Genomic DNA, 14,407 nt, shown 5'->3' with positions numbered 1-14,407 from the left:
CATACTGTATAACATGAAAAATGAGATGTGCATTAAAAGAGGATGGCATGCAAAACAACATGGCTTTAAGGTCTTTGTCATGTATCTGCTTTTTTGTTTTCTAGATGCACTTGTTGAAAGTCAAAATAAAGGTCCATAAAAATTTTGGCCTATAATAAGAATCTAAGCCTGTCGACTAAACAGTATAGTAGCTGTTATTTGATTGATCTACTGTATAAATACTTCCCCATTCACATCCTTTAATTATAGTACTGAGTTAGCTGCTCTCACCTCCTGTTAAAGGATTTGCAGCATTCATCATGCAGTTTGTTATCAAGTAAAGAATCTTGGGGTATTCACACCTTAACCACTTCAATACCGGGCACTTTTACCCCCTTCCTGCCCAGGCCAATTTTTAGCTTTCAGCATTGTTGCACTTGAATGACAATTGCGCAGTCATGCAACACTGTATCCATAAAAAATTATTTTTTTTCATACAAATAGAGCTTACTTTTGGTGGTATTTAATCACCACTGAGTTTTTATTTTTTGCCAAATAAAAAAAAAAAACTTTTGAAGGAAAAAAAGTCTTTTTCTTTGTTTCTATTTTGCAAATAACCTTTCTTCATAAATTTAGGTCAAACTGTATTCTGCTACAGTTCTTTAGTGAAAATAACCCAATTTGGTGTATAATATTTAGGTAAGAAAGTTAGAGTCCACAAACTATGTACTATATACTATATATATCTGACAATCGATCAATCCTGATGTACTGATGGCCAATCTCATTTATTGAGGCCCAAAAAAGCCAGGATAGTACAAATACCCTCCAAGTGATGCATTTTTCGAAAACAGACAGTCCAAAGTATTTAGTAAGAGGCATGGCGAGTTTTTTTGAAGTTGTGATTTTTTTTTTTTTCTTTTTGACACACTTTTTTGGTAATAAGGAATTAAAAAAAAAAATCACTTTTTTTTTTTTCCAGTCTAGTGCAGCGTTTTCATATAACTGGTGTGGTGATAATCAGGGACACTGACTGGTGACAGTATGTTTGAAAAAAAAATTAAATTTTTTTATTACAATTTATTTTTTATTTTTTCAATACACTGTGACCAGAGCAATACAATGTTACCATAGTAACATTGTACTACTCTGGGCAAGTGATCAGGGTTTTATGCCTTATGATTGCTTATGCCAGGGGTCTCCAAACTTTCTAAACAAAGGACTAGTTTACTTTCCTTCAGACTCTGAGGGGGCTGGACTGTGGCCAGTGAGAACAGAAAAAGCCCTGGGAGTAAACAATGCCCCATCATTGGTATTCATAAGAGGAATATTGCCCTATTGTTGGTATGAAGGAATCGTGCCCCATCATTGGTGTCAGTGGGAAGAGGAGTGCCCTGCTATTGGTGTCAGTGGAAGGAATTATGCCCCGTTGTTGGTGTCAATGATGGGAATAGTGCTTTGTATTAGTGGGAGGAATAGTATGCCAAGGGCTGGATAAAGGCAAGCAAAGGGTTATATCCAGCCCCCGGGCCGTAGTTTGGAGACCACTGGCTTATACCAATGTATTTCATTGATATTTGCAACCATTTTACTGAATGAAACTGATTCATTCAGTCTTTTGTTGTGATTAGCTGTGACTGGCCAAAGCTGATCACATGGTACAGATGGGCTGTGATTGGCCCTGTCTGTACCATGTGACTGCTGTGACCAATCGCTGCTAACAGAATTGTATACAATGGATGGCATGAAAGGAAGCCTTCCATTGTATAAAATTGTCATGTGATCTGCTTCGATTGGTCACAGCAATCACATGACACAGGCAGCAAGCCAGTGCAGTGATCTGTCATCGGCTATGGACCACCACACTGGTGGCCATCACTAGTGTGACTTGGCCCTCAGGCTACTGTCAAACTTTTTATTACTACCCGTGTCACTGTTAGGGAGATTCACCCTTTGTGTTCCTGAGACAGAAAGTGATGGGAAATGAAAAATTTTAGAGCTCCCGAAATTCAAGGAATGAAGATAAATCATCAAATGGAGACAACTCTAATTCAGGAGAGATTTCCTGTTGTTTCTGCAGGACAATATCTGAAGGTAAATCAGATAGGACACAAACAGAAAAAATAACCAAGTAGGGATTTTAACCTTCCCCTACTCTATCCACAACAAAAACACATTTACCTTTACATATACATTTATAATAAGAAAGAAAAAAGGCCAACTGAAGGCACATATCAAAAGGTAGTAGAATACCTTGTTAAAATGTACTTAATCCTTATTAAAGATCTTATTTTCTTTATTGAATTGTCAGAAATGGAGTACAGTGCAGGCTCAGAACAGAGCGTATTATACCAAAGAAAGTGAGCTTTGCACAGTCAGAAGTAAAGAGAATGTAAACATGAAGGTTTTTAGTTTTTTCTTGGAAGGACACATACTACACATCTGGGTATGGAGGCACGGTATTGATAAGCCCATGAGGAGTCCTCCGTCTGTAAGCCAATGCACACCAACCTGAGAGCGGGGGAGGGGAGCTCAATAAGTATTCAGTAGGCTGAGCTATGTTAACAAAATAATTGAATATTTGACTGAAAGAAAAAACGGAAGGAGAGAGAGAGAGGTAGGGAAGGGGTAAGGGGAAGGGGATATCCCATGTTGTGGCCCGCCTGGCCGTAGTCAGTGGTTACAGGGAGAGAAGGAAGCGGTCAATGCTCAGGTGATCTATTTGCAACATTTTTGACTTTCTTTTTATTGAATAATGAAATATTAATAGAGGTTTTACTTTTACAGTGATAGTCCTGCTTCATGGTGCCAAAAAAATTCAGTTCATTGGAGAGCTGTAAAAACTGCATTCAGTGTGGAAAAGCAGTTAAGAGACATTACAAATAAGCTCAAAGAGGTATGTTCTGTAGTTTTTTTTTTTTTAAATATCAATTGTTAAAAGTGTTTGTTTATTTTCATCAGGGATTCTTAAAAGACATAGCTCTCATATGTATTCTGACTTATTTGTTGTTAACTTTAAAAGTCTGCTTTAAAGGGAATGTATATTGATTTAAAAATATAAATACTGCTTATGCGTATGAAATGTTGTTGCTTACAAATATTTTATTCTTTTCTCCAGCCAGCAATGGAGCTTAACTACCTGCCGACCGCAGATAGCCGAATGACGGCTTCACTGCGGCCGGCCAGTTCTGAGTGGACGTCCTATGACGTCCTCCCAGAACGCGCTCTCCTGCGCTCCCCAGGGGGCGCGCACCCTGCGATCTCCGTGATCGCTGTGTCCTACGGACACAGTTGATCACGTAATGTGGTAAAAGGCCAGTCACAGCGGCCTTTTACCACGTGATCAGCGGTGTCCAATGACACGCTGATCAGAGGGAAATGCAAGTGCCGGTTCTCGGCTGCACTTTCCTCACGCTGTCAGATCGTGAGGAAAGTACTGCCGAGAACCGGCAGTTGTCAGAGCGGGGATCGGCACCGATCATCAGGGCACTGATGATCAGTGCCCTGATGATCGGTGCCCAGCAGTGCCACCCGCAAGTTCCGCCCACCTGTGCCCAGCAGTGCGCCCACTAGCTCCGCCCACCTGTGCCCAGCAGATCACCCACCTGTGCCCAGCAGTGCACCCACCTGTGCCCAGCAGTGCACCCACCTGTGCCACTCTGCAGTGTCACACACCTGTGCCCAGAAGTGCCACCCACCTGTGCCCACCCACCTGTGCCCACCAGCGCCACCCACCTGTGCCCACCCACCAGTGCTGCCCACCAGTGCCACCCACCAGTGCAGCCCAGCAGTGCTGCCAGTCAGTGCCACCAGTCAGTGCCCAGGGGTTGTGCCAGTCAGTGCCGCCAGTCAGTGCCCAGCAGTGATGCCAGTCAGTGCCGTCTATCAGTACCCATCATCAGTGTCACCTATCAGTGCCGCCTATCAGTGCTGCATATTAGTGCCGCCTATCCGTTACACCTCATTAGTGCTGTCTATCAGTGCCGCCTATCCGTGCCACCTCATTAGTGCCGCCTATCAGTGCCCATCAGTGCTGCCTCATCAACGCACATCAGTGAAGGAGAAAAAATACCTGTTTGAAAAATTTTATAATAGAAACAAAGAAACTTTTTTTTTTTTTCAAATTTTTTGCACTTTTTTTATTTATAGCACAAAAAGTAAAGCGCCCAGTGGCGATTAAATACCACCAAAAGAAAGCTCTATTTGTGAGAAAAAAATGATCAAAATTTCATATGGGTACAATGTTGCATGACCGCGCAATTGTCAATCAAAATGTAGCAGCGCTGAAAGCTGAAAATTGGCCTGGTAAATAAGGGGGTATAAGTGCCTGGTAGGCAAGTGGTTAAAGCTCACTGTGTTTGTTTTCTCTGCTTTCCATCTTGTAAAGAATGCTTGTGCTGCGTGGGTCCTGGATGGGAGGTATATTTTCCTACTATTTGGGTTGTGGTCCCTTTAAGTGGGATGATAGGAACATAGTTTTAGTACTCGGGGTTCTCACCCTTGCACTATGTGGGTTTCTAGGGAAGACTAGTCAGAGAGAAAAGGACTGATTTACAGTACCCTCTAGAGTGGTAAGTCCTTATTTAGGACCCCAAATTCAGAGATGCAGAGAGACTTTGGTTGGCGAAGATCCTCCAAGCCTTGATTACAGGGACTTTGGTCCCAAAAGGGTTAACCTGCATCAAGGGAAGGCCTGAAAGAGAACAGGAAGGAGTCAGCACCTGTCGGTGAAAAGGAGTGGAATAATGCACAGCTGATTTCATGGGGCATGAGAGATGCACTCTTTGGAGAGATCTGAGGTCTATTAGACCCCAGATCTTTCCTCTGCCCTCTAAAGCAGCCAAGCAAATTGAGATTGGTAATAATGGCTTGTAAACAAACAAACTGAAAACAAAAGTGACTAAATCCTCATTGCTTCCAGTTTCTGACATAACAGAAGAGGGGAAGGAACTTCTGTTCATTCCACTCTTCACAGTGCACCTGATGCAACTGGTCGCATTGGTCCCAGGCTCCTCGGTGGGATGGGATAGCCCGAGAAAGTCAGCAGGCAGCAACTGGAAGGTTGGTGACCCCCTTCCACCACCTGTAAAAGTGATCAAGCTGCTGTATAGCCACTCAGATCACTTTTACCAGATGGGGAATCGCCTGCTAAACAAAACCGCAAACAAGGATCATAGTTGTAGCTGCAACCATGATCTTGGTATAACCACCTCAATACGAGGATATGGATATTGTATGCAAAGATTTCTTTATTTTTCTATTTCCAACATTATGGCTGTGTTATATGCATTTTTGTATTATAGTTTAGACGATAGAATCTTGCCTCTGGTGTTTTGTTTTTTTTAAACAATAAAGTTTATTACGTTTTTTTTCAAGGAAAAACAGATCCAATATGCATTAATAAGCAATAACGCCTTGTTGACATCCCCAGTGACTTTTGCTCCTAAAGGGAATCCATATGCATGGACAACAAGTGTAAAGAAGTTAAGTTGATGACTCCATAAATCACTCATAGTGCTTGTTTATTTATTCAGATGAAGGACTTTCCCATTGAAAAGATTGATCTTCCCAGGAATGAAAAAATCATACGTTGTCTTTGTGCTGGTTTCTTTTCTAATGTTGCCAGAAGGTAAGTCAGATATTCTTTGGTATAAAGAAAAGTGTCCAAAAGGAAAGTGCCTGCATTGCCCATAGTATTTAAAGGAAGGAATGTGGTTGCTCTGGGCATTTACATCAATTTTTCCTTTCGCACAACTTTTATAAAAATGACCAATTATTGACTGCACAATAGCTTATGTCACTGGGCTTGTCAATGAATAAATACGTGCATATTGGTACTCACCATACTGGTACTTTACATATTAGAAGTGAAGCTTAGTAAGAACTTTCATATTGGAGGACTCACAAACCACAAAACATACCAGTTTGCTTATCTATAATTGTGATGTGAATACACCACTCCATAATGCTACTAAAATTGGTGATAATTAAATCACTTAAAAGTTAGAATTCAGTTTTTGATGCAGTCGTTCAGCAATTGTTAAATTTTGCAACAAGGCTGCTCCTTATTAAAGACTTTAATCTAAGCCAGAACCCACATTTAGACTCATCTGGAAGATCACAATTGTCAAGTGTAGCACTGAGACATTTTCAGAATCCCTATCTAAACTTAGATTAGTGGACTGTTGGTTTATTACACACGCATCAGACAGAGACTATACATTCTTTCCTGCAGTGCGTCAGTCATATTCTAGGTTGGATCTTTTTTCAATCCTCCCCATCGCACTCTTGGATCATGCCCCAGTGTTGTTGCGTTTAATGATGCCCTGTGTAGTCCCCAGTGAGTGGACTTGGAGGTTGGATGAATCTCACCTAAATGATGGATGCAATGAAATTATTTTGTAGAAAATGCTCAGCAGGGGCTACCTGAGAGCATGCTGTTGGAGGCTTACAAAACAGTGCAAGGGAGGTTATCTTTCAAGGAGCCTTTCTCAAATGACAGCTTCAAGCTGACTTAAAGTTACTTTCACAAATTTCAAAGCTGGAACATCTTCATAAAAGATTCCTGGATCCATCTTATAGGGCTGAAATTGAAACCGCTTCGAGCTGACCTAAGATATTTCCAAAGTCTCAAAGTTTTTTTTACCTTTATTGTATGCATGAAGGTAAAAAAAAACCTTCTGTGTGTAGCAGCCCCCCTAACACTTACCTGAGCCTCATCCCAATCCAGTGATGTCCACCAGAGCCTTGGTTCTCTGGAGACCCTCACTCCTGATTGGCTGAGGCAGCAGCGCGAGTTATTGGCTTCCGCTACTGTCAATCACAGCTAGTGAGCCAGTCAGGAGAGGGATGGGAGGGGCCACGACACGGCTGTGTGTGAGTGAATGGACACATAGAGCCTTTGGCTCGGGAGCGTGCCTGCTCGGGTGCCCCCTTAGCAAACTGTTTACTATGGGGGCACCTGACGGGAGGGAGGGGCCAGGAGCAGCAACGGAGGACCCAAGAAGAGGTGAATCCAGGCTGCTCTGTGCAAAACCAATGCACAGAGCAGGCAAGTATAGATATATTTTTGTTATTTTTAAGGAAAAAAAAAGACTTTAATGTCACTTTAAAACAAAAGATTGAGTCTCCAGTTCAGCGCAGATATATATCTTGGCGCACCAATTTTATGAAGAGGGGAATAAATATGGATGTATGTTAGCATGGGCGCTCCAAAAAAATTGTTAATCTTTATATCCCACCCCTCATATCCTGTACAGGTGAGAATGTGTAAAAACCTGTGCAGATAGCATAGATAATATGCAAATCTTTATAACCCTCGAGGAAGGATTGACCAGCAGAATATTAGGCATAAGAAAATACAATACTTGGGCCTGTCCCTGTCTCCACTATTACCACCAGGGGTGTTCCCGATGTTCACTCCTGGGGAATGTCTTTCTTTAGCAGCTGAGGAGGATCAGGGGAGATTAGGAGCTTTTACTTTAAAGTAGCACAGTGGCTAAATGGTTAGCACTTCTGCCTGGCATAACTAGTGTCATTGGTTCGAATCCCAACCAAGGAACCGCCTGCCTGGAGTTTGCATGTTCTCCCTGTGCCTGCGTGGGTTTCCTTCGGGTACTCCGGTTTCCTCCCACACTCCAAAGATATGATGGTAGGTTAACTGGATCCTATCTAAATTGGCCCTAGTATGTGTATGTATGAATGTAACTTAGGGACCTTAGATTGTACGCCCCTTGAGGGTTAGGGACTGATGTGAATGTACAATATATATGTAAAAAGCTGAGTAAATTGACGGCGTGATATAAGTACCTGAAATAAATAAACAAGTTCCTGTTTTGAGAACCTTTGAGTCCTTGTGAGGGTTGTGGGGACCTTCTGTCTTGGATACGTGGAGACATGAGAGAAGGATCTGGGTAAGATGATTCCAGAAAGCACAATTTTTAAGATGATTATGCTAACCCATACGTACTCTATACATTCTAAAACACGAGAATCTTGTTATAAGCTATTATCAAGATGATATATATATATATATATATATATATATATATATATATATATATATATATATATATATATATATATATATATATATATATATATATATATAGGGTTCCAGCAAACTTGGCTCTGATATATCCTTTAGTTGATGCAGGATGTTGGAGGGGTACATTTTTACATCAGTGCTGTGAGTGTCCTTATATTAGAACCTTCTGGCAAGAGATGAGCAGGTTGATAGCAAAAGCTTTACAATACAACCTTCAAGAGGGCTCCCTTGTAGTCCTGTTTCATGCTACTCTGATGTCAATCGGAATATACAAGATTCTCCTTTTAAATACTGCACAAAGCTTGATTCCATTATTATACAAACAAATCACTGCCCCAACAATGAAAGATTTAAATTTGATTTCTGTATAAATTTATAGTGAATGTTTATTCATTTTAGTTATCCAGCTTGCGTATTAGGGCAGTGGGAACAATGAGAATGACTAGACTGTTGTGGCCTATATCAACTAATTTGATATTCATTTCTGCAGTAAGATAAGGGAAAAGTGATTTCTGGTTGTTTTCTTTGCCCTTTTGTTTAATTTACATTGTGAGAGCATTTTGCTTGTATAGGTCAGTAGGAAGAACATTCTGCACAATGGATGGAAATGGAAGTGTGGTGCACATCCACCCTTCATCAACTGTGAGTATTTGAAATAAAGATTTGTATTTTCTATAAACCCAATAAAAATTATTAGATTACAAGAGGTTGTAAAAAGTTTCATCAGTGACGCGACAATGAACAAAGGCAAAGAGATCAATTATTGCATCTTGTGCTTATTAGAGCAAATCGAGAGGGAATCAAGAACTGTGATTCAGGAGCAGAAGCTCCTCAAAAACTATTATCCCAGTGAAAAAAAAAGGATGGAGGGGAAGGGTCAATAGGAAGAGGAAGGGGGTAAAGGGATAGGTGATTTGGTTTGTGCTCCATAACAGTTTAACCATTTTTTTGTTTGTTGAAGAACATTTAGAGTGAGTGTAGACAATTGCGTGAGTGGTAATGTGAACACTTTGTCCAGATGAGCAAGTCTGAAGAAGAGAGAAAAGAGAATGACTGTCAACGGGAAAATACAGCTAGTAGGGGAGGGAGTTCAGGGCAATGTATTGGGGATCCCTATCCCCCAAATATCAGACGGTTCACAAGGTTGCCAGGGTCTTGGCAGAAAGCAGTGGATGAGAATATTGGATCCACAGGCCCCACACTCAGAGGGACCTACCATAGGTATCTGAGAGAATACTACTCATTTTTTGTTTGTGAACAAATCATCAATGCATCTTCTAACCTTGGTAAATTTTGAAAATGTGTTTTTTCCATGCAAGAGCTATTGTGAATTTTGAAGCTAGCAATATAATACTAGCTAGTGTAAATTGAGTTTTTGAAACGCAAAAGTGTTAGCCGTGGATCTTTAGGCTTATGAGTATCAACCAGTCTTTTCAAAAGGTTGAAGTCCTAGACCAGCACTGGACAAGTCCACCAGGTATGCAGAACATCCTTGATAGTCTTACAGCCTCTAAAGCAATAGGTTGAAAGCCTTGCATGTAGATGTGCTTCTTTTGAGGTTACTAAGCTCCACCTAGTCAAGATCTTAAGGTCAGATTCAGAAGTAGTGACGTTATTAGTGCTTGTGGTAATTGCAGACCACGTTTTTGTCCTATCTTTCTCTGCCTTAATGTCCATCATTTGGTGAAATGGGAGTGTGTGTTTGGGAGAGGGTAAATGGTTAAATGAGAATAAAATATAGAGATACGGTTAGGCGATAGAAGTGTGTAATTACACGTGTTTTGAAAGTTGTGAGTTTGGACGTGAGGTCGTATTTGAGCTGCCTAATAATGAAAATAAAAATCAGTAGAAGATTTATCCCTGACCATTGACCAAATAAGGATTGAGCCTTTCTCAAGAAGGGAATAGGCAGTGGTAAAAGCATGACTTGAGGGCAAAATCTCAAAATTCACTATCCCAATGACAAAAAAAAATGATGGAGGGAGGGTAGAAATTTTTAAGGCATGAGGCATCAAAGGGCTCATTGTGTTTGGTCTTCATCTTTGTGGAATCCAAGGAACAGCTCTCATATTTATAGGTAGTCAGAGATAGCATTCCAATTCCACCCAGAAGGATGTCTTCCCAGATGCATATAATGTGAATATAGTGATTTGGGCTGCCTGATTAACATTTAAAAAATTTCTGGACCTCAAGCTTCTCCTGGCGCTTATGCATGTACATAGTTTGCCTGGATGTCCTTGGTCGTTTATTATTCCATATAAATACCATGACATGGTTTTGAAATGATTTAATAGTGAAAGAGGAGACTGGAATAGAGAGAGTACGTACGAGATACAGGAGTTTTGGTAGTATGTTCAGTTTAATTCCATTGATTTTTGCCCTTCTATAAAATATGATACATCCAAGATGTTATTTTAGTGGATGGTCAGGATATAATTAGCTAATATAGATCAGAATATGTGGGGGTTAATTAATTACTGAGATATTCCAGTTTGTTTTTTTTTCTTTCAACCCTGGTGGAACTGAAACTAGCTTTAAGTGTTTCCAGCTCCTGGTTAGGCAAAGAAACATTAAGAGCACTAGACTTTTCTTCATTCACTGACCAGCTACAGACCTGGGAAAACCTCAGGATGTACAGTTAATTAGGTAGAGATATGAGTGGCAAGGTTGAAGCCTTTCTCAATAGGAAAGGGAATAGAAGATGATTCAAGTATTTAACGTTAGCATAGATATGAGTGTATTAATGGGGTATATACATAATTACTGATGTAATTTACCAGTTCATATTGTATTGCAAATGATATATGCATCCGTGCAGCTGATATGCCCAAGCAAAGCTAGATCCAACATGGTAAAGTGCACTTGTGCAGGACAAAACAGGCCCAGTTTAATGTTGGCCCTTGCAGCAACTTGTACTCTCCTACAATGTACTATGTAACATAGCCATGTTGGTGTATGCCATTTGGCAATTTAGGGACCCAGTCCAAAATTGTGTCATGGTAGGGGTGAAAGACAACTAAATAAAATCTGTAAAATGTGGCTGGAATTTTATTTGAACAATGAATGTAAAGTCACGTTAAAAATTACTTAAAATGGTATTAAACTCGCTCATTTAAAATGTGCTGACAGGTAGGATAGTAGGATAGATGACTGGTACCAACATCCTTACACATATCTTTGAACCATCCCAAAATAAAGAACTGAGACTTTAGGGGTACAGAAACATACATTTTATAAAAGCATAATGTATTTCAGAAGCCTAGCTAAAAACTCTATATATTATATAGTTAACGTGTTACTAAACCCACAACTGTAAAATCAGTCTATATATACAGTAAAGCATTCCTGTTAAACTCACTGTGGAGCCTAAGGGGTTAATCCTCTGCATTGCGTAAAAAGGATGATGGATCCTGTCTTCTCTGATCCTCCTTTTCTTACAGTGTCTCCCTCTTATCTCCTTATAAGACATATTATGTAGAGACACTGCACATGTTTTTTTTTTTTTTCTTGGGAGAGTGCATGTGATCAGCACAGGGCCAATCAGCACTGTGCAGACAGAGGTCAGAGGTTCTACATCCTCCTAGAGAACTCCTCCTACAAGCTTTAACCAGTTCTCTGCTGATCACTGATAGACTGCTCTAACTGCTGATGAAAAAAGGTATTTAGCAGTTGATACTGTATTTACTAAAATAATTGCATTTCCATGTTCTGTGTATTGTGGGAGACCAGATAGAGTGAATGCACGGTCCTGGGTTTAGTAACACTTTAAGGCTGGTATTGTAAGCATTTTGTTTGCTGCACCAAAAATCACATTTGACCTTTACCCATAACACATTTACAGTATCCAGCATTAGCGGTTTCATCCTTTTTAGAAACATTTATTTTTTCATTGGTACATGTTCTCTGGGGCAGTTCCCCACCCCCAATGCTATTTTTTTTTAAAATTCAGCCCACCCACCCCCCTTCCTTGCTTGCTGGCCCAGAAAATTGGCATTTTTAATTTGAGAGAAGTTCACCGAACCATGCTCAAACTGAACCCAGGGCAGTTTGGCTCTTCACTAGCATTTTAATGAAAAACTCATTTTGAATGGCCCAGATATTTGTTCTTGTTATGAATTATTCTTAAATGTTTTACAAAAGGATTACAAGATAACAATCATCTGTTCTATAATATATCAGTAGTGTGAAGACCGATTTATAGGATCTTAGTGGGGCACAGTATTTTAGTCTTTAACTGTGGGTTTTATACAGCTACTTTCAGGTGATTGGAGACTTGCAGAAAAAAAGCTGCTGGGACATAACCTATATAACCCCTTCCACTGCCAGCTAGCCTCAGGTTTTTTTTGTTAGTTTCCTTCGGTGCTGAACCTCTGCACTGAGAAAAGCTGTTTAAATTTGGCACCAATTTTTGCCTTTGGTCTGGTGCAATTCTGTTGCATCTGGTGATCCTGCCTACGTAGCCTCTTTCTTAGCCACTTCAGAGAACTGCCATTTTCCTTCTGTGGACATGCTTCTACCTAGCCAGCACAAGCAATCCAAGGCCCCCTCAGTGCTGGACAGCAATGCCTGTATACCTACTTGGGTGCAGCAGCTTACAGTGCCTGACCCAGAAGACTAACTCTCCCCTTCCCACAACAACAGAGATTACTCCTCTGGGGACACTTTTGCATTGCAAATGTCAGATCACAAATGTATGGGTAAGGAGTCATGTGGCATTGCTAAGATTTAGCGTATGGCTCGGGCAGGGGGGATGGTGTAGTCTAGTACCCTCTGTTCTTAGTTACCCCAGTCTGATTACTTCTGTGAGCACTCCAAGGGCCCTTCATTTTACTTATCTAGGTAGGAATTTGCTGTCATAATGTCCGATTTCATGGGTCAAATTCCAGTCCTGTTGAAAACAGAGGTCACAAGCGAGTGCCTTCGGTCTCCCCTCCTGGGTGAATCTGTAACTTGGTTGAAGACGCGTTGGGAGAGATTTAATAAAACTGGTGCACTCAGATTCTGGTGCAGCTGTGTATGGTAACCAACCTGCATCTAACTTCAGCTTGTTCAATTAAACTTTGACAATAAAACCTGGATGCTGATTGGTTTCTATGCAGAGCTACACCAGATTTTGCACCATGCAGTTTTAGTAATTAAACCTCTTTGCCTGATGAAAAGGTAGATGAGGAAGATTCTCACTCTCCTTCTGAGAAATCTGATCAGGATTAGACTCCTCCAGCTAAAAATTTCTTCCAAGCTTAAAGTGAAATTCCAGTCATACCGTAGCTAAGCCCAAATCTACTCCCACCCCCATTTTAAGACTATTATTAATATTATACAGGATTTATATAGCACCAACAGTTTACTCAGTGCTTTAAAGCTATTCTATCTACCCTGTAAAAGGAAAGCTGCTTATACTTGCCTATTCTGCTATTCTGAAGCCACTCCAGTCCAGTCACATGGTCGGCCTCCATGTAGAGGACAACAGCTTCAGAGCCTGGGCAATGACGTCACCCATTGGCTTACTATGGGGCATCCATTGTCGTTGGTCCCTCCTGTACACTGAAGCCAGCCATGTGACTAGACCAGAGCAGCTTCAAAAAAGGTAAATATAGGCATATTTTCTTTTACAGGGTAGATAAAATAGGCTTAGAATGGAATAGATTTTGAGTTTGACTGGAATGCCACTTTAAGGATACCATTGCTACCCTTGAGGTTGAACACACTTGTTTAGCATTTGAACAGTTTGGGTCGGCTCACTCCAAGGTGTCCCTCATAGGATCCCTACAATTACCCTAGCTTGCCAAGACCTTCCCAGTGCACTTGCCCTTAAAACCCATTCTATACAGTTACTGGCCCCACCCTGAAACTATTTTCTCTTCCAAAAGTTTTGTTCAGCAATATCCTATGGGAGAAAGCTTCATACAAAATGGATGGTCTCTGTAGTGGACCCTAAATTTCTTGTCTTAACAAAACACTTTAACAGAGGATAACACTCTAACATTTAGAGGATAATCATTTGTTCAGTTACCCAGTAGATAAAAAGTTAGAAGCCCTCTTTAAGAACTTTTTTTCCTTGGCAGGCACCACCATGCAACTCGTGGTTGCTTCGAAGGCTATTTGCCAGACCACTGCTGTCCGGACTAAACACATGGTCCCAAAGCCTGAGCAACAACTAGAACTTTTACCTGTAGCCTTACACTACTGCTTAAAATACTTGGTGCCCATGCTCTGCAAGATCTCCATGATGAGTCTTCTCTCCATCGACTTGCAGAGGATTCTTTGACTCAAATGTTGGTAAGCTGAATTTCTGTGCAAGAAATGCTTAAAACATCTTCCCTTTTGAAGGGGCACCTGTTTGGTTCATGCTTGGATATGCACATCATGGAGATCAGGGGG

General features: G+C 40.8%; 1 protein-coding gene across 6 annotated transcripts in view; it reads left to right on the top strand.

The window, feature by feature from the left end:
- Nucleotides 1-14,407, top strand: part of DHX40 (DEAH-box helicase 40) — an 81,328-nt gene that overhangs the window by 51,667 nt on the left and 15,254 nt on the right. For 5 of the 6 annotated variants that reach the window (XR_016312630.1, XR_016312629.1, XM_089676666.1 and 2 more), the window contains exons 14-16: nt 2,767-2,875; nt 5,514-5,608; nt 8,599-8,668. Coding sequence is in view for 3 of the 6 variants with exons in the window: in XM_089676666.1 (XP_089532792.1) it covers nt 2,767-2,875; nt 5,514-5,608; nt 8,599-8,668 (274 nt within the window). In the remaining 3 variants the exon portion in view is untranslated. Of the gene's footprint in view, nt 1-2,766; nt 2,876-5,513; nt 5,609-8,598; nt 8,669-14,091; nt 14,306-14,407 lie in introns of all 6 variants that reach the window. The other variant, XR_016312631.1, reaches the window with a different exon arrangement.

Source organism: Staurois parvus, unplaced genomic scaffold (genome assembly GCF_062004578.1).
Source record: "Staurois parvus isolate SC_StPar_1 unplaced genomic scaffold, SC_StPar_1.0 ptg000172l, whole genome shotgun sequence".
Classification (NCBI taxonomy): Eukaryota; Metazoa; Chordata; class Amphibia; order Anura; family Ranidae; genus Staurois; species Staurois parvus.
This window is presented reverse-complemented; position numbering and strand designations above follow the sequence as displayed.